The 19,415-nt window shown below is 38.1% G+C and overlaps 1 protein-coding gene and 1 pseudogene across 1 annotated transcript in view; one reads left to right on the forward strand and one right to left on the reverse strand.

Annotated features, from left to right (window-relative positions):
- Positions 1 to 19,415, reverse strand: part of Adgrv1 (adhesion G protein-coupled receptor V1) — a 530,822-nt gene that overhangs the window by 178,173 nt on the left and 333,234 nt on the right. The window contains 1 exon segment of the mRNA XM_050152479.1: positions 9,689 to 9,805. Within this exon segment, the coding sequence (XP_050008436.1) occupies positions 9,689 to 9,805 (117 nt within the window).
- Positions 17,228 to 18,161, forward strand: LOC126507753 (high mobility group protein B1-like; annotated as a pseudogene).

The following is a 19,415-nucleotide window of genomic DNA, read 5'->3' on the forward strand; positions in this document are numbered from 1 at the left end:
ATAAAAACAGTTTAAGTTGGATTATTTTTAAGTTACAATATTCCTTTATTTCAGATATTCAAGAAATCTGGGGCATTTTTAGAAACTCTGGGAACATGAGAAAATATTTAATCTAACGGCCCTTTTCTTTTCCCTACTCTGTTCTGCCTTAAACTTTGTCATGATCTTCTGAGTGTCTGTAAACATGCCTCTGAAAAAACAAACATTGTCTGTCACCCAAACCACTTCCCATAGGAACAAATTCATGATGAGGATGAAGAAATAATGCCTCTGAACTTTCAGAGATTTTGACAGCTTTTATACATGAGCGCCTAATAAAGGGGAGAGCCAGGCTCCATCTCAGCAGTGTGTGCACGCAGGACTACTGAATCAGTAACACAGTGTGACTATGAATGGAGAAAAATCAAGAAAGATCGCAGTCTGTTTGTACTTTCTTGTTCATTTACTTGACTCATGTTTTCCAACAACATAGTGAATATCAGAGGTCAGGCTAGCCACTGAGGATGCATCGCAGAAAGGGTGGGATGTGATTTACTATTCTGAATCATAGATTCTGACAAGAGGGCACCAAATGAGTAAGAGAAACATTTATTTTATATTAAAACCACATCACATATCTTCTAGTTCTTAGGATAAAAGTACACAAGAGGCACGTGCCCTGAGTTAGGAGGACATAGGGACAGATTAGACCAATGGAATGCGGAAAATAAAGCACATAAATGTTGTCATTGTCCCCAAGCACCCTATCAAGCTGTGTCAAGGCCAGATCTAGAAGTTACCTATTCTGTCTTCTATCATTTTCTTTCCTCGATTGCCTTACTTAGCTATTACTAAGTACAGCAATGACAATGGCTGTCACAGCACCCCATTATATCTCCTTCCTGCAAAAGTCACCCTCCTCAAGTCAACATGTGGAGTGCTTCACACACATGTTCCTGAGGAGGACCAGCTCTGGAAGGGACAGCATCTGTACGCTCTGCTTCACTACCATGCTATTAGAAAGAAGCAGTGAGGGCTGGTGCTGCAAGCCACTGGGCACACACATGGTTCCCACCGGAAAATGTCACAGTTTCTCAAGTCTCCTAGAAGGATGAGGACGAGCATAAATAACTCATGCCCCAAACTCAGAATGCCCTTTCGGGTGGAAAACAAGTGTGTCTCATGCTGCGTGAGGCTTTTAGATGCTGTTTACTGAGGCTTCTGAGCAAGATCCTATCTGCACCATTTCTGTCTTGAGGAATTATACTGGGCTAAACTTGAGAAGAATAAAAATATTTGGTTCCTTGGAGATTTTTGTCTTTGAGTTTATTTCCTTATCTTTATGCACATCTGCATATAAATGCAATTATAAAGCATGTTTTGAATTGTTGCTTATGCAAATTTGTTCTAACTTCTATTTAAAAGTGATGAAGGCCAAAGCTTGTTGTGTTACCCCCATCCTCTCTGCACTCTTCCCTCTACACTTAGCATAGGGTGTAGACTCAAACCAGCAACTGCTGTGTACAGGATGCTGAGGTAGCCAATGCTGGTTATTAGAGGACAAAAAGTCACCCAAGCTGAAGGTCACTCCAGATGCAACAGTTGTGCAATATACACTCTAATACAGGATGTGCCTATGTGCATCTGCACAGTGGGCCAACCTGCATGCACTGCAGAAGGGGCAGGTGTCCAGATGGAGGGATGTAGTGAGTGAGATCTCCATTCATTCAGCTTGGTAAGGCTTGGGGTTTTCTCTGATGTCTGCTTTCACAGAGATAGTAATTTCTCACGGAGGATAGCTGAGCCTTCCAGGAACATCTCAGCCACAGTCTTAGTTAAGAGGAGGTGAGAAGTTGAGAGAATTGTTTTCTAGGTTCCTCCGTGCAGGACTTCACAGTGTCACTGGATTCTCAATGACTTGATTCAGGAAAGCTAGCTCCGTGTCATAAACTTCTGTCAGTCTGAAAAAATGTAAATACTTTCCTAACAAGATCCAATCACTGAAATATACTATGAAGAAAGCATTACATTATATATCATTTTTCACCATATAGATTGGAAACAGTATTTTAAAATATTTTAATTATTCTTGACAACCATGTGGTCCATGTGTAAGATTTTCTCTGTCTCATTCAGTTTTCCTGAATTTTTGTCCTTTCTTTCTTTCTTTCTTTCTTTCTTTCTTTCTTTCTTTCTTTCTTTCTTTCTTTCTTTCTTTACTCTTTCTTTCTTTCCTCCTACCTCTTTTTCTTTATATACAACCAAAATTAGTCATGGATTCCTCATCCTCCTGCCTCCACCTCCCAAGTACTAATATTAAAAGCATGACATTAGAGTCACACTTGACCTTAAGTTTTATTTTAATATATTCAGGTAGGCATATTTTGAGATGCATACCTAGGACATGAACTTCCTTTCCTAAGCCCTGTCTCTCATCTCCCCCAGCCATACACAGTACTGGCCTAGAAGCTCCATGTGCCATGTGACCCTGTTCAGCTGGTCACAGCTGGTTTGGATAGAAACCTGGATTCATCTGGACCAATCTCTTCATTGAATCACCTTGCAATCCCATGATCACCTAAGCTTTCCATGAAAACTGACCAGCAGCAGCTGTGCTACAGCAACGTCTGGAGAGAAAGTGTTCGTAGGGAAGGCTGGACAGACAAACTGCACTCACAGTTTCAGCTGAGTGAGTGCTTTTATCTACTTACCACTCTCATGATTCGGTACTGTTTCCATCAGTTTACCTAAGTTTACTACGTCTTCTAAAGTAACTGTGTGTGTGCGCGTGTGTGCATGCGCGCCATTCTTGAAGCTTAAAGATAGACTGAGAATTTAACCATCTTCCTGTCCTTAAACTCACAGCTTCTCTTCTGTAATATGATGTAGACTGTTGAAGTCACATGTGGTGACTCCTCGTTTGTAATATAATGTAGAGTGTTGAAGTCACATGCTCCTAGTTTGTAATATGATGTAGAGTATTGAAGTCACATACAGTGGCACATGCTTCTAACCTCAGTACTCAGTACTACTCTGGAAGCAGAAGAATCAGGAATTCAAGGTTACCCTCAGCTGTATAGCCTGTTTTCGGGTAGCCTGAGGTATATGGGATCTTACATTAAATAAACAAATAATCCAAGACTAATTATATTTAAGATTTATTTACTTAGAAGTTCATATAAACACTGATATTAGCATCTTGTGCATAAGACCCTTATTTTTTCTTTTTCTTTCTTGTTTTCTTTTCTTTTTTGATTTTTTCAAGAAAGGGTTTCTTTGTAGCTTTGGAGGTAGTCCTAGAATTAGTTCTTATGGACCAGGCTAGCCTCAAATTCCGAGATCTGCCTGCCTCTGCCTCCTGAGTGCTGGAATTAAAGGCATGGGCAACCACTACCCAGCTAAAACCTTATATTCTTATCTTTCCATAACCAACAAACACATGTGAGTATAGATCCATGCTCCAAGAAAAAGAAAATATAGATATGTTTGTTCTCTGTCCATATTTTTATGGTAACATTTAGTAAAGAATGAGAAGGGTTATTTGTACATAAATCGATGAAGCCTAACTAGGAGCTGTGGCAGATTAATTTTTGTTTATCTTGTATACAAAACCAGATTTTATAATATCTGGTTAAATGTATTGCTTGTAATCTTTGAGAAAATCAAATAAGTGAAAATGAACATATTTTTGCACCATTTTAATTGAGTTTATTAACCATTTTATGAACTGAAATTTCCTCCCACATATGTTAATATGTGTGTGCATGTGTGTGCGTGCATTGTGCATACATGCATGTGCATGTAGGTGCATACTTTAAAACCTTTGTTTGGAAGAAACTTGAAAAGACTTGATTTTACTTCATCAAACCTCCTATTAAGAGGAACACAAGTTAACTAGTGAAAACATTAAAATATTAAATGCAAAACATGAGTTTAACCAATATTTATAAAAAAACAAATATAGACCTCATGAGTTAACAATATACATCAATCTAATTTAATCCAAGTAATTGTGTGCTGTATTATTTGAGTCCTCTCTGTCTCTCCTCTCTTTGTCTCTCTCTGTCTTCACCTTCTCACATAAGAACTACATTCCCAGAATTAGTAACTGGGACTGAGAAACTTTTAATCGATTCCATTTAAAGTACAAAAAAAAAAAAAAAAACTAACTAAAATACCCAAATAAGATTTTTTTAGACTGAATATACATAAGAATAAATTAAGGACTGTATCTATAAGCATATTGGTTACATTAATACACAGAGAAGTATCTACACAAAAAAATCAAAAACATTGCTTTAGGTATCATAGGTCAGAATTATGGTTTTATATATTCTATAAACACAAATTCATTAGTTCGTTACTATATCTTCATATAACCATTAGTATGTTAGAAAAGTATAAAGGAGACATGTCATTTATTTTAGGCTAAATAGGCTATCTGAACTCTATAAATTTTATATGAACAAAGTTTTTATCCAGGCTGTGTATAATACTTGGTTATTAATAATTTCACTAGAATCACTGAACTGATGTATAGCATTACATGTAATCTCCAGTCACACAAGCTACTAATTCTACCCACCACCACGTGTTCTTAATCATTCATTTTAGATGCAAATCTAAGAAATGTTCCCACATGTCCTTCTCCTTCCCTTTTTTAAAATTACTTATTGCATTAAAAGAATTGCAAGGCTATTGGAGGCTTGATAATTCAGTATTTCCTGGGTATGTCATTTTTATCTTGGTAATTATCAGTCTGTTGTCTTCAATACTTTTGAAGTTCTGTCAAATTAAATCAATGACAAAGGAAAAGCATGGCTAATTTTAGCATTCCTCTTCCTGTTGCCATGCTCCAACCCTTGCTACTAAGGAATTAAGATCCTGTATGTTTGTTTCTCCATTGTCAGGCTACATGGAGAAGTTAAGGCAGAAGATATAAATGTTCAAGCATAGTGATTTCTAGACTATTCTACCAATTTAAGAATGCATTCATCAAAGAAGCTTTACTTTCTAATTAAAACCTTATGTTTGAATAAGCTGTGACCTTAGGAATGAGAGAATGAGATTGTAGAGACAATGCAAGACTCTTCTGTCCTCTGTGAGGGAAGCAGGTTGCTCTACAGTGATTTAACATGGTGACATGATGGTCATAAAACTGAGCCAAATGAATACAAAAGCAAAGTTACATTTACCTCTACTGTATGTGGATATTGCAAACAATCACAGTTTATATTATAGTTCTTCAGTTAACCCATGATCTGGTAATCCAATTGGAAGCATGTCTTATGTGACCATACATAATAAAAACATAACATTTAGCAATTCTATGGATACTCTCTAAGCAAACAACTATTGTTTATAATACAAAGAACTACCATTAACCAGAATTAATTAGAGACTACAAAATAAATTACAAAATAGCTATATTATAGCATAGAAGAGAGTAGAGATAAACACTGTAAAAGTAAAGATTCCCAAACATAAATATATATACATTCACATAAAAAGTATATACAATCACAAGGATACACATGTGTGCTTGTTTATAGATTTATAAATATTTGTCTACTCATGGGGTATTTGTGGAGGCATACACAGGAAACCATTAGAACTGTTTACCTTTGAGCATGGCATTGGGGATAAAGCAAAAATGTCAAACATACAAAATAGCAAGGAAGATGTACAATTGATTTGACATCACTGTGACGTGTTTTTACTTTGTAGTATTAGTATATGTTACCTCCAAAATGAAAGAAAATCCAAACAACTAGTCAGCAGCATAGAGGAAAGGCATTCCAACATTTGAAATTCTCGCTGTCGATCTAACTTAGTGTAAACATGACCCTGGCGTCTTAAGGAAGTGGGAAATGATTTCAATGTTCACACTGAGTGATCTTACACGAAGAACAAACAGAAGGGCAGGACAATCATCCTCAGCCCAATACGGAATTGGTGAGCTGTTTGTTTCAAAACCAAATAAGCAAACTTCACTATTGTTATATTCCCACCATGCTGTGTGACTCCCCAGCAAGAGAAAGCCAAGCCTGAGGAAGGGAGTAAGGTTGTTGGTGGGAGAGGCAGGGCTGAATAGGCATTTGATCTAGAGATCAGAGAATAGCCTTGCTAAGGCTTTGTGGCTGGTGTGTGCCTCTCCTAAAATCAGCCTATTCCCACGAAGCAAACATATCCCCCATTCGACGAAAGATATTAATTACACTGCAATAGTAGAACATTCAACATCTCTGCTATTTTAGTCACACATTAGCCTCTGCAGCCCCAGAAGGGAATGTGCACTGTGTACACCCTGAGCCAGGCACAGGGCCAACTTTCTGTATGGATTAGTTAGTTTCGTATTTTCACAGTTTTCAAAGGTGGTGAAACTGTAACCTGATTTGCAAGATAGGCTCAGAGATGTTATATAACTTGTTTATCAATGAGAGGTTCCTCCAGGCAGTCCAAATGTAATCTAACTTTACCATCGGGTGTTGAAAACACATGACAGAAAAGTAAAGTGCGACCATTTACAAATGCATATCCTGACATTGAAAATGTGGCCCAAACAAAATACCCACAAGTCTGCTATTTTAAAATGTTTTTTTTTTAAGGGCATTTTTTATTATCTCTATTTATGTGTGTCCTAATGAGTGTATTGCGAGGGTATACATGTGTTGAGGTCAGAGAAGCACTTAGAAGCGATTTCTTCCTTTTAACATGTGGGTTCAGTGCTTGAACTCAGGCTCAGTCTTGACAGCAAGCATTTTGCCCATTGAGCCAACTCTCGAACCCAATCTGATAAATCTGGTGCTTTTAACTTTGTGACTAAAGATTAATAATGAACTCATTATCATCACGTAACCCATATATAGCATCTGATTCCCTCCTGTGATGGTAAAAAAAAAAAAAAAAAGAACAGGAAGAAAAATTTTCAGAGTGCTAACATTCATTCAAGACTTTTTAAATTTTTCATTTATTTCATTTTATATGTGTCAATGTTTTGCCTGCATGCATGTCTGCACACCATGTATGTGCTCGTGTTCAACTTTTTAATCAAATTTGCCTCACAGGATTGGACGAATACTAGCCCATCTTACTGCATCGTGATTTTTAAGACTGACTTAGATCTTTAAAATGAGTTTCAGGCACAGCATTTTATAAATGGAAAGTACAGATTGGCAAAATGACATCTGACCATAAAACAAGTTATTAAAAGTAACCTACCTACAATTCAGAAGTTAATGGATTTTCCCTTGTGGTCACACCACAAACCATGCAGGATGCGTAGTGCACCATCTGAAATGCATTATACTTCACTGCCACCCGCAACCGCTTCTCTAAACCGTGAGCCACACAGAAACACAGATAATCTACTAAATATGCATCAGCCACAACCACATTCCCTTGCTGACCAGAAATTCAGGCAAGGAAAAAACAGATTTCCATTAACTTTGGTTAAATCTTATATAGCCTCGGGTTTAATTCCCCGGAAACAGGGATTCTACGTGAAATACATGCGAAAGTCATTTCTCTATTTGAATATGACTCACTATTTGATTCACTGTGCTTCCAAAATAGTCTCTTCAGCTCCAAGAGTATTACTGGCTGTGAATGCTCTTAACCTGAATGACATTTTTATTTTTAATAGTTTTTGCTCTGGTTCTGCCAAATGCAGAACCTGGTCCAGGTTTTTTCTCCTGCAGGATGCTTTCTTTCAGAGGCATCTTCCCAAACCCTTTCCAAAAAAAAACCTTCTGATTCCTCACAAGCTATAACGTGAACTGTGAACATGGTCTGTGTCCCTAGGATGACTACACAGCACTCACGGTTGCTTTCATACTGTTACTCATGTAACCTAGGTCTCTGTGGTACTCTGGTCACATGCCACATTGTCACTGAGTTTATGTTAGAGTGAAATCTCTGGCATTTATATTATATTTCATCAGTGACACTGTCCTTTTATTATGCAATGTATAAGTACCGGTTCTCATATTGATTCTACAGGGAGACTTACACTAAAGGCTTCCTGCTGTGACTATCCTGTTATCTCTGAATACCTTCAGACCTGATAAGAAGTTTCCTGTGTTTTCATCTCCATCATTAATCAGAAACTCAGAATATGTCAGGGACAGGGACAAAGGCCTTCAGGAAACCACTGCAGACTCAGTCCAGGCCAATAGATAACCCACCTGCACAGTCATTTACCAAAACCTCCAGCTTAAATCAAATCCTAAAGTAATCTTGCAATCAGGAGATCTAATAAATTTATTCTAATAAGGAGCTATTTCAGCTTTGTTTATGGCTTAGATTTATTTTTAAATCAGTTGACAGAGATGTTAGAGATAATGACATTTTCCAGATTTGAGGTTCTGAAAGATCTATAAAGCAGTAATTCTACGAGTAAGAAATTATCATCCCCATCTGCAGATTCAGAAGCATACCTTGGAGAGAGGAAATAATTGGATTGAGATGTGCAGAGAGGGGCAAGGCCAGCGGCCTATTCAAGAATCTCCCTTCTCTCTCTCTCTCTCTCTCTCTCTCTCTCTCTCTCTCTCTCTCCCTCTCTCTCCCTCTCTGCTCTTCTCCTTCTCCCCCTTTCCTTTCATAACCCACTTAATAAATATCCACCCTTCATGGAGGAAGGTCATTGGTTAATTAATAAAGAAACTGCTTGGCCCGATAGGTTAGAACATAGGTGGGTGGAGTAAACAGAACAGAATGCTAGGAGGAAGAGGAAGTGAGCTCAGATGCCATGCCTCTCCTCTCCAGGGCAGATGTGATGGAGTAAGCCACCAGGACAGACATGATGAATCTTTCCCTGTTAGACTGGTGCTACACAGATTATTAGAAATGGGTTAGTCAAAATATGAGAATTAGCCAGTTAGAGGCTAGAACTAGTGGGCCAAGCAGTGTTTAAATGAATACAATTTGTGTGTTGTTATTTCGGGTATAATACTAGCTGTGCGGGGTGCCAGGCAGGACGAAAAGCAGGCCTGTCTGCAGCTCCTTCAACACAACCTCACTCTGCATAGCATGCCTATCTGTCCCTCTCTGCATCGCTGCCACATCTACTGCTGCTGATCACTGGAAACTCTTTTGCCTCCCCACTGCTCTTCCTCAGCACAGTAGCCATTCTTCATCAGATACTCACACCAGATATGGAGAATTCAGGGACTGCCAGCTCCTGCATTCCTGACAACGAATCTATACCCCAAATTCTGCATTAATGAAAAGAAATACCCAGAGTTGTTCACTTTGTTTCTCCTGACACTTCTCTATTTGGTAGGAATGTCCCACCATCTTATGGTACAGTTAACACTAGTAACTGGTATTCCCAGTCACTCTTTCCTACCTCCAGTTAACCACAAGCAGGAGTATCTTCCTAAAACCGAAATCTAATCAACAACTTCTTCAACAACTTCTATGATGATCCAGAGAATACAGTTCAAAGGGATTATTCTATAGGGCCCATATTCCAAGTTTCTTCTTCTACACTCCTTTGATTTCAGTCATGCTAGATTTGTGTCGTTTTTCCTAACTGTGCTCTTTGGTGCAGCAAAGTTACTACACATTCTTGCATTTACACCCTGGGAAAGGTATGATGGCTATATTGGGATTATTTCTCCTTCAGTATGGAGAACACCCGGCACTAAGGCTGCCTCGGGATCCAGAATCATTGGAGGCAGCGGTGGGGAGTGAATGAGCAACCAACCTGAATGAGCATCCAGGTGAACTGGCATAGATACAGGTAATGTGTCACAGCAGCCACAGCAGCGCAGCTCTCGTTGCCGAGCTGGGGACTTGCATATGCAGAAGCCAGGAACACAACCTGGAAGAAAGAGGTAGTTCTATTTTAAGTTGTGCTAAGATTGATGAAGACTGACCAGAAAACAAGCCACTTTCTCATCTGAATCTGTAACGGAGAGAAAGGCATGGCTGGCCTGTTGCCTGACTCACATAAGAGCCAACCTCAAGGGCAGCGTGTAAACTTCCGTACATCTAAGAACCCATAAAGGATATAACATTGTGTGCTATGTTGCTGTAAGGCTCTCAAGAGCAAATTCTCAAAGTAAACCACATTCTTGTCACTGCTGGACCAAAACCGGAGCTTTGAAAGCCATTTATTCCAGCGAGGCAGGGAAGAAGCAGTGTAGAAATGCCATTTCCAGCAAATGAGACAGGGACATCAAGAAGAATCTTTGACTTTCTTCCCGTCTTCCACCTCCTGTCAGCTAGCAACATGCAGAACAAATAAGCTTCAAGTATGCTTAAAATTGTCTCAAAATTACCTAAATGGTGGGGTTTTAGTATCACCTTCAAGCCTGTGTTCAATGTCACCCTTACATAGAAAATGACTGCTTCCACACTACTTAAATTGTATCTCTTTTCTCTTTTCCCCACACATTTGAATCTTAACTCTTTCTATAAAATGAATCCTCATGTCCTTCTACCATACTGTAGATCATCATCTTCTTCTTCATTATTTCACTGACTATAAGATAAGGACAGAAATTTTTATTCTTTGATTTTGCTGATAAAATCAAACACCAGACCTTTGGCACCTGATAGAATTCAATATACACCTGATGAATAAATGGTCAAAGCAAGTGGAAGATCATTTTGCATTATTCCAATATAGACTACAATATCAAATTTTATAATGGGAAATAGAGTTAGAAAAAGAAAGATTTATGCAACAATATAATACTATAACATCTGAACAAAGAACTTTGTACTTAATTTCTTCAACAGTAATAGCAAAGTTGGCAAAAATTAAAGTGTAGCCCTTTTATATCCTAGAGTTTCAGAACTATTAGTAAAAATGGAGCTTCCTGACTCAATTTTTGGTTTATTAGTCCAGGGTTTGGCATCTTCACTCTACAATGTTACAGCCAGCAAGTGCCAGCATTTAAAGTATAAACTATAAACTCACTTGTAGATGGAATGGTGGGCTGCGTTCCTGCCCAGCTCCTGTACGGCTAGCTTTATACCCAAAATAACAACACACAAATTATATTCATTTAAACACTGCTTGGCCCATTAGTTCTAGCCTCTTATTGGCTAACTCTCAAATATTGATTAACCCATTTCTATTAATCTGTGTAGCACCACGAGGTGGTGGCTTACCGAGAAGTTTTTAACCTGCGTCCATCTCAGAGAGGAGAGCTATAGCGTCTGCCTCACTTCCCTTCTTCCCAGCATTCTGTTCTGTTTACTCCACCTACCTAATTTTCTGTCCTATCAAAGGGCCAAGGCAGTTTCTTTATTAACCAATGAAAGTAATACATAGACAAATGACCCTCCTCCATCACTCACTGTACATTCTTTCTTAATAATCTAGAAGACAGGAGTGTCCCCCCCCCAAATTAGCAACAAACTCACGCTGCTAGAACACAGTACACAGCAGTTTCTAAATCATGATGGCTTGTTCTTAGAGCATGTTTAGATTTTCCTAGACTTCAGCTTCTGTGTGTAACTTCCAAATATGAAAAACATATTTCATAAATTTAACCTTTTAAATTCCACAGAACCTCACTGAACACCTTCTAGGTCCTGAAAACTGGGTAAGACTTGGCCGTTAAAAAAATCCTCAGAAGTAAAAGTCTGTATAACTCCACCTCCATTCCCAGAATCCCTGTGACAATTTGTTTTCATTTTTAAGCACACTAGCCTCTCTTTCACCGACTCTATAAATGTACCTGCAACAACATCAATCCTCTCAATCTTGGACTCTGAAGGGTAGAACTTTGTAGAAATCTGATGTTTTCTTTACACTCAACCTGAACAGTTTGCTATAAAAATATAACCACACAAATTTTAACTGAGAATGTATATTTAGTTTGCAGATTCTGTGAAATTGTAACTGGAATGCTGATTAAGTGTATCTTCCTAACATTTTTCTTAGAAGCAATCAAATCACTGAAGGTTATTGTTTAAAACTGCCCCTGCTTCCAGAACATAGTTTTAACACTCCAAATTCCACTCATAGGGTGTGCTATCTTCAAGTTTTTTTAGATTTGGATCTGTCTTCCTAAGTTATAAGAACAGCAGTACAATTTTGTGACCCATCAAAGCTCTTTCAATTTGCTCTCTGAGTATTGAGAATTACTTCTCACTGTGTGAAAGAAAATTAGTAAGATAAAAATGAGCTGCCTCCACCTTCAGCAAAGATGATCTCAAAATACTTCAAAAGCTTACATGACATGTCAATAGACCTGCCCCAGATAGTTGATTTAAATATTGAAATGAAATTAAGAAAAATAAAACATAATCTTCATGCATTAGCAGTTCACAGAACCTTAAGACTATATAATCTAAGAACAGATGGGCTCTGAGTTCTGTGTTTTCTACAACACAATAAGAGGTACCAGAATAAAGATTATTTTCATAGCTGCCCTTTGAGAACAATTCAGTTGAACACTGCAAAGTCAAAGAAGCAATTATTAAAAGGTACTTAGTTTCCCATGTGTTGACTCTTTCTGTACCTAAACACTTGTTCCCTTTAGAGCACTGTGTTGGGCAAGATGAGCACACAGAATACCAAAGGTGACTGTGTACCACTAGCATGACACCATGTTCCATACCTTGTGCATGAACAGAAAACTTATCTATGAATAATGTCACATTATATGATTTTATCTCAATTTAATAAATAATAAAAGAGGGGCCTGTAGGATAATTAACATGTTAATAGATCATTACACATGGTTTAGAGTCAAAGGGGAATTCAGAATCTGGTGTGCCTATTTTAAGACCAACAATAACAGTTTAAGTCTTCCTAATATGACATGATGTTGTCTGCATGGTTGAACCAGATACAAGCCTCATCTCAAACTGCTGAAATTTTATTGATTCTCAATTTTTCTAAATTCATGGCTTATGGTAACTGAAAATAATGTCAAGTGTCATATTGACCATTGCTATTCCTATCGCTATATTGTTATAACATATGTACATCATAACAAAGGGCAGAAAATATAACCACCTACAAGGATGAATTGTTGTAGAATATTACTTCAACCATGTGAAGATCTGTTACTTCTTTGTTGCAGAATATTACTTTAACTACATAAATGTGTGCTACATTTATTTATGCTGCATTTGCTTAACTATGTAAAGTTGTATTGCGTTTGTTTTTCCTTGCCTGCCTAAGGCACCTGATTGGTTTAATAAAAAGCTGAATGGCCAATATCTAGGCAGTAAAGAGATAGGCAGAGCTGGCAGGCAGAGAGAAGTAGGAAAAGGAGTCTAGGCTTGAGAGACAAGAGAGAACAAGAGAGAAAGAGGGGGAGACACCCAGGGCCAGACAGACAGACATGGAATAAACAAGGAAGCAGGACACACAGAATGAAAGAAAGATAAAAAGCCAGAGGCAAGATGTGGATGAAGAGAAACAGCTTAATTTAAGTTAAACAAAACTAGCCAGAAACAAGCCTAAACTTAGGCTAAGCATTCATAACTAATAAGTCTCTGTGTTGGGGGCTGGCAGTCTGAGAAAGTCTGCTACAGTGCTCAGTATTCCGTTCATTTAAAATAAAGTAAAACTCTGTTCTGCTGGTGGATGACAGCTCTACCGTGCCAATGGAGAGAATAGACATAAAGGTGTCCCTGATTGCTGCTAAATAAAATCTAATAATAAATATTGAGTTTTCTGTTTGTCTCAATTCTTATTATTCCTTGATATACATTTTACCCCTTTCCCATTTAAGAGTGGAAACTTACTTTTCTCCGAATCCATTCTTCAACGTCTCTACTCTCTTGCCTGTCCCAAGCCTACTTAGTTTTGATAGGGCCAGTTAATTCCACCTGCCTACACTAATCATCGTGTTTTCTAGATTCTCCCATTTTAAACGGGAGGACATTGGTACTAACCAGCCAGCTGTAGTTCTTTCTTGTAGTAGGCGGTCTATAATGGAAAGCAGCTATATGCATAATGTAATAAAATGTGACAAGTGTTTCTAACAGAAGAGAGTGAGTCTGAGGGGAACACAGAGTATGGTTAGCTCTGTGAGTAGGACTCAAGGGCCTGTGCAGAGGGAATCCTAAATCCTGCCTGCTTCCTACTCATTTTCTTTAAACTCACTGCCTGGTGCAACTCTCTAATCTATGTGCACCTTCTGTTCTCCAAATGCGCTCCCCGTTGTTTTTCCGTTTTTACACTAGACTTTCTTTCCCATCTTTCCTAGGCACCATTTGTCAACCTTGACATTAGCTCATGGATGTTTACTTCAACCAAACAAACATTGTGGATGCCAGACAAGGGCTCAGCCACTTAGCTAGAAACTCTTGGTCTCCATGTTTCTTAAATATAAGAGAATTAGATGCCCAACAAATTTCAGTTCTTAGGTGAAGAGAACATCAATGTCTCAGAACATTGTCTTTTTAAGAAGAAGGGAAAATCCTGGTCATGGCACACACACTTAGGGAAAAGGCCATTTGATGATACGGGAAGATGGTGACCAGCCAAAACCAAGAAGGGAGGTCTCAGACATGTTCAAATCTGCAGACACAAGAAACTAACCCAACACATTTCCCTCTGTAAAGAACCAAGATCATTTTCTTCTATCCTTGCTGTACTAGGAATGTGTTCTGGTAATAGTGATTGAAATTTGTCAAATTCTATTTCTATGTCAAGATTATCATTATTTTCTACTCTTGTTTGCTAATGTAGTAAGTTACACGGATGTTTGAATACTAAGTCAACTTCACAGCTGCACAGCTGTCTCTTTGTTGAGATGCACCAGGCTCTTATTGACTAAACTGCTCAGAGGGTCACACCGGTGCTGGTGATGAGCACCGGCTGACAGGACAGGACTTCCCAGGCAGCACAGTCTAGTTAATAGTTTTCCTTCTGACTGCTGTCATTATGAGCAGACACCTTATATTTACAGACCACACAAGTCTCACATTTCATTGCTATAACCTTTGCTTGGACATAGTTATCTTTAAAACATACATAGATAATAAAACTTCCTCCACATTTGCCTTCTGATTAGTTTTTCTGGTGCTGCTTGTGTACACGTTAACATTCCCATCTGGTAGCATCCCTTCTGCCTGAAAGATTTCAGTCTTCCCACTGCTGGCAAGACCTCCCTTCGCTTATGTGTTTGAAATATCTTTATTTCACCTTCATGAGAAAGCAATACCTTTAAACTATTATGTTGACCATAATAACGGTCATAATAGTGACCATCATAATGGCCAACATTTTTCTCCTTCAGTTTTAAACATGTAACTATACTGTCTCTGTGTTAATATTATTTCTAAAAAGAAATTGCCCTTAATTCTTATATAAAATCTTTGTTTCTGTATTTGTGGCTGTTAAGTTTTTCTCCTTGTAACAAACTTTGAAGAATTTTATCATGACAGTCTTATTTAGTGCCTTTATATTTCAGGTTGTAGATTACTGGTTGATTTGTGGTTTTACAGGAAGCTTGGAATTTTTTTCCCAATATTTTTCCATTCACACTCTTTTACAGATATTGCTGAACCTCAATTACACACACATACCAACCCTTTTCATTTTCCCTACAACTCTCTAATATTTTCTCAGTCTCTATGACTTTCAGACTTTCTGGTTTCAGTTTTAGAAAATTATATGACTATGCTTTCAATTTGACTGATTTTTTTTCTTTCATTATTTCTAGTCTGTTAATTTTACTTGGTATATGTTTAAACTTTTAGATCACATGTCATAACTCATGTGTGGGTTTGATTCATTTTAAATATTGTTAAAATATAGAATTCCACTGTCATGCTTTTAAATTTCTTCTTGTCTACCAATTACAACATCAGCTAACACCCAGTATCAGTTAATTTACCAGCCTGTCATATTATGGGGTATGTTTTCCTGCCTATTAGCAGTCTCATATCTTTTGTCATTTTACTTGGATTCCTATGAAATAATCCCCTTGGGCCCTTCTCAGTACCCCCTGTTACAATCTGTTGTGACGCCCGCTGTGCTAAGCCAAAGGTAATTATTCCCTGTGGCTGACACAGGACCATTCTCTGTGCACTGGGAAGCCGTGGGTCTGCTGATGAGTATTCTGCCTAACCACCAGGGCTTGCCCCGACTCTCACCTAGTCTCCAGTTCTGAATCTGCCAGCGTCTACACTCACACTCCTTTATGCCAAAGCCTGAAAAATCTTATGATAAAGGTCTCTAGGGAAATTAAGCCCACTTTATTTAGCATACATCAGAGACCACTTGCCTTCATTGACAGATGTCAAATGCTTATTAGCTAAATTCAAAGCAGAAATCTACTTGGTATTTATTATTTTGAATTTTGTTTAAATATTTTGTATTTTAACTAAAATCTCAAAAATTTCCATGATGTTCAGATTTGAAAAAAATACTTAAATAATTATTTCCATGCTCATTACTGGTAAATTTTGGCAACTCACATTGCCTAAACTATGTAGCTTCTATTAGTCATAAAAAGTTTTATATTTTTCAATGTTAGCTAATAAATAAGTGGGTCAAAATATTAATTTCCATGATAAAACTAAATTTTTAAGTTAGAAAATTACATATTTTGATCTTTAAACTATCCTGTTTTTGGTTTTTTTTTTTTTTTTTTCAAGACAGGCAGGATTTCTCTGTGTAATAATAGTCCTGGCTGTCCCGGAACTAGTTCTTGTAGACCAGGCTGGCCTTGAACTCACAGAGATCCACCTGCCTCTGCTTCCTGAGTGCTGGGATTAAAGATGGGCTCACTCTTAAACAACAGAGATCCATCTGAATAGGATTTGAGGGTGGTTATTTGCCCATAGTTGCCATGGTAAAAATACAATGCTAATCAACACGGCAACAGGTTTCCAAGGCACATCCTGCTTGTTCCTGTCCCTGAATCCTCATCCCTGAACATATGAATGCACACAGGAACCAAGAGAGGGCACTGGCCTCTGACTAGTGCTTTCACTGTGAGGATATTAGGTTGTTTCTTGTCTTCTTACTATATACAACAATGGAAATGTACAAATGAATACAATAATAAATAAATACAATAAATAAATTCTTGGCTATAACTGAGCACCAGAGGCACATAGATATTGGGGTGCTCCCTTAGTACGAAGTCAGATAAACATGCTTATTTTAGTAATGTGGCTTAAAGAAAGTCAATCAATCACATTTGCATTAAAAAAAGCAGCTAGGGCAGTACATTGAGCTCCATAGAGACAGCGCCGGGGCAAGCGAGAGCCGGACGGGCACTGGGTGACTCTGTGCCTCGCGGTTGAAAATCAACTAAACATGGGCAAAGGAGATCCTAAGAAGCCGAGAGGCAAAATGTCCTTGTATGCATTCTTTGTGCAAACCTGCCGGGAGGAACACAAGAAGAAGTATCCGGATGCTTCTGTCAACTTCTCAGAGTTCTCCAAGAAGTGCTCAGAAAGGTGGAAGACCATGTCTGCTAAAGAAAAGGGGAAATTTGAAGACATGGCCAAGGCTGACAAGGCTCATTATGAAAGAGAAATGAAAACCTACATCCCCCCAAAGGGGAGACCAAAAAGAAGTTCAAGGACCCCAATGCACCCAAGAGGCCTCCTTCGGCCTTCTTCTTGTTCTGTTCCGAGTATCGCCCCAAAATCAAAGGAGAACACCCTGGCTTACCCATTGGTGATGTTGCAGAGAAACTGGGAGAGATGTGGAAGAACACTGCTGCAGATGACAAGCAGCCCGTCGGAAAGAAGGCTGCCAAGCTGAAGGAGAAGTACGAAAAGGATATTGCTGCTTACAGAGCTAAAGGAAAACCCGATGCAGCAAAAAAGGGGGTGGTCAAGGCAGAAAAGAGCAAGAAAAAGAATGAAGAGAAAGATGATGAGGAAGACGAAGAGGATGAAGAGGAGGAGGAGGAAGAGGAAAATGAAGAAGATGAGGAAGAAGATGATGATGATGAATAAGTTGGTTCTAGCGCAGTTTTTTTTCTTGTCTATAAAGTATTTAACCCCCCTGTACACAACTCACTCCTTTTAAAGAAAAAAATTGAAATGTAAGGCTGTGTAAGATTTGTTTTTAAACTGTACAGTGTCTTTTTTTGTATAGTTAACACACTACCGAATGTGTCTTTAGATAGCCCTGTCCTAGTGGTATTTTCAATAGCCACTAACCTTGCCTGGTACAGTCTGGGGTTGTAAATTGGCATGGAAATTTAAAGCAGGTTCTTGTTGGTGCACAGCACAAATTAGTTATATATGGGGACGGTAGTTTTTTTTTGTTTTTTTTTAATTTTTTTTCCATCTTCAGTTGTCTCTGATGCAGCTTATACGAAGATAATTGTTGTTCTGTTAACTGAATACCACTCTGTAATTGCAAAAAAAAAAATTGCAGCTGTTTTGTTGACATTCTGAATGCTTCTAAGTAGATACATTTTTTTTATTTAAAAAAAAGCAGTTAGCTCATAATCTCGTGGCATCTCTTTGGTAGCATGATAGCAGTAGCTTCCACTCACAAATTCAGCCATATTCAAAGGTGATTGGACAAAGTATAACCAAATGACTATATAAGAATAAACCAAAGGTCTTTTCCAATATGTTTAGGAGGTATTTTCCTTAAGTTTTATTTCTTCTTTTATCTTTAAGAAATAATTTTCTCTCTGGAAAAACAGGATTTTTATGAGTCATTCATTAACTTCAAAAAGACGTAGACTAGATTTCTCTATCTGGGACAAAGCCAGAGATGCGCTAACTTTGTCAATTGCGCTACATGCCCTGCAGCCATTACGTCATCCTGTCCTTTAATACCTATGCAAATAAGTGGACCCTGCTTTCAGTTTAGCTAAAGAAAACTAAGACTCAGCAAAGTAAACTTTACAAGGTTACAGACCTAAGCTATGACAAACCCAGAACTTTAGTCAAGTGTGTTGACTCCAAAGCCTGTGCTCCTACTCATGCCTAAAACTTAAAATGATGCTAGACTCTACCCCAAACATCACTAAGACCACATACTTCCTGTTTGTATAGGAGGTTCTCAAGAAATAGATTAAATCCTTTCACTTGAAGAAAGAACACATATAGAGGTGGGGCGAAACAGTAAACAAGATGGTTTTCATGTCACAAAGCTACAACTGAAATTTAAATGGAGTCTTGGATTTTCAAAGTTCTAATAATTGTTAATGATCGACTTTAAAAGTTGTGTAGAAACAACAATCTTCTATATCTGTAGGTCACAGAGAGAAAGCCTTCATAAAGACATGGGCTGCTGAGCCTTGTGCTTCAGTACTGAGGTGGCTTAAATAACAATGGACCCTGAGCCCCCAAACTCAGTTCTTTCTTTCATAAGTTCCCTTTGTCATGGTATGATATAACTGCAACAGAAAAATAACTAAGAAAAGTACTTTCCATATCAATCTGAAAACTCACATTATATAGGATTTTGTTGCTGTTGAATCACTACTGAAATAAAACTGTGTTCATTTTCCACTTATTTTTTGTTATCAATA

The sequence above is a fragment of the Alexandromys fortis genome, unplaced genomic scaffold (assembly GCF_014885135.2).
Source record: "Alexandromys fortis isolate MF-2015 unplaced genomic scaffold, M_Fortis_MF-2015_v1.1 scaffold_47, whole genome shotgun sequence".
NCBI lineage: Eukaryota > Metazoa > Chordata > Mammalia > Rodentia > Cricetidae > Alexandromys > Alexandromys fortis.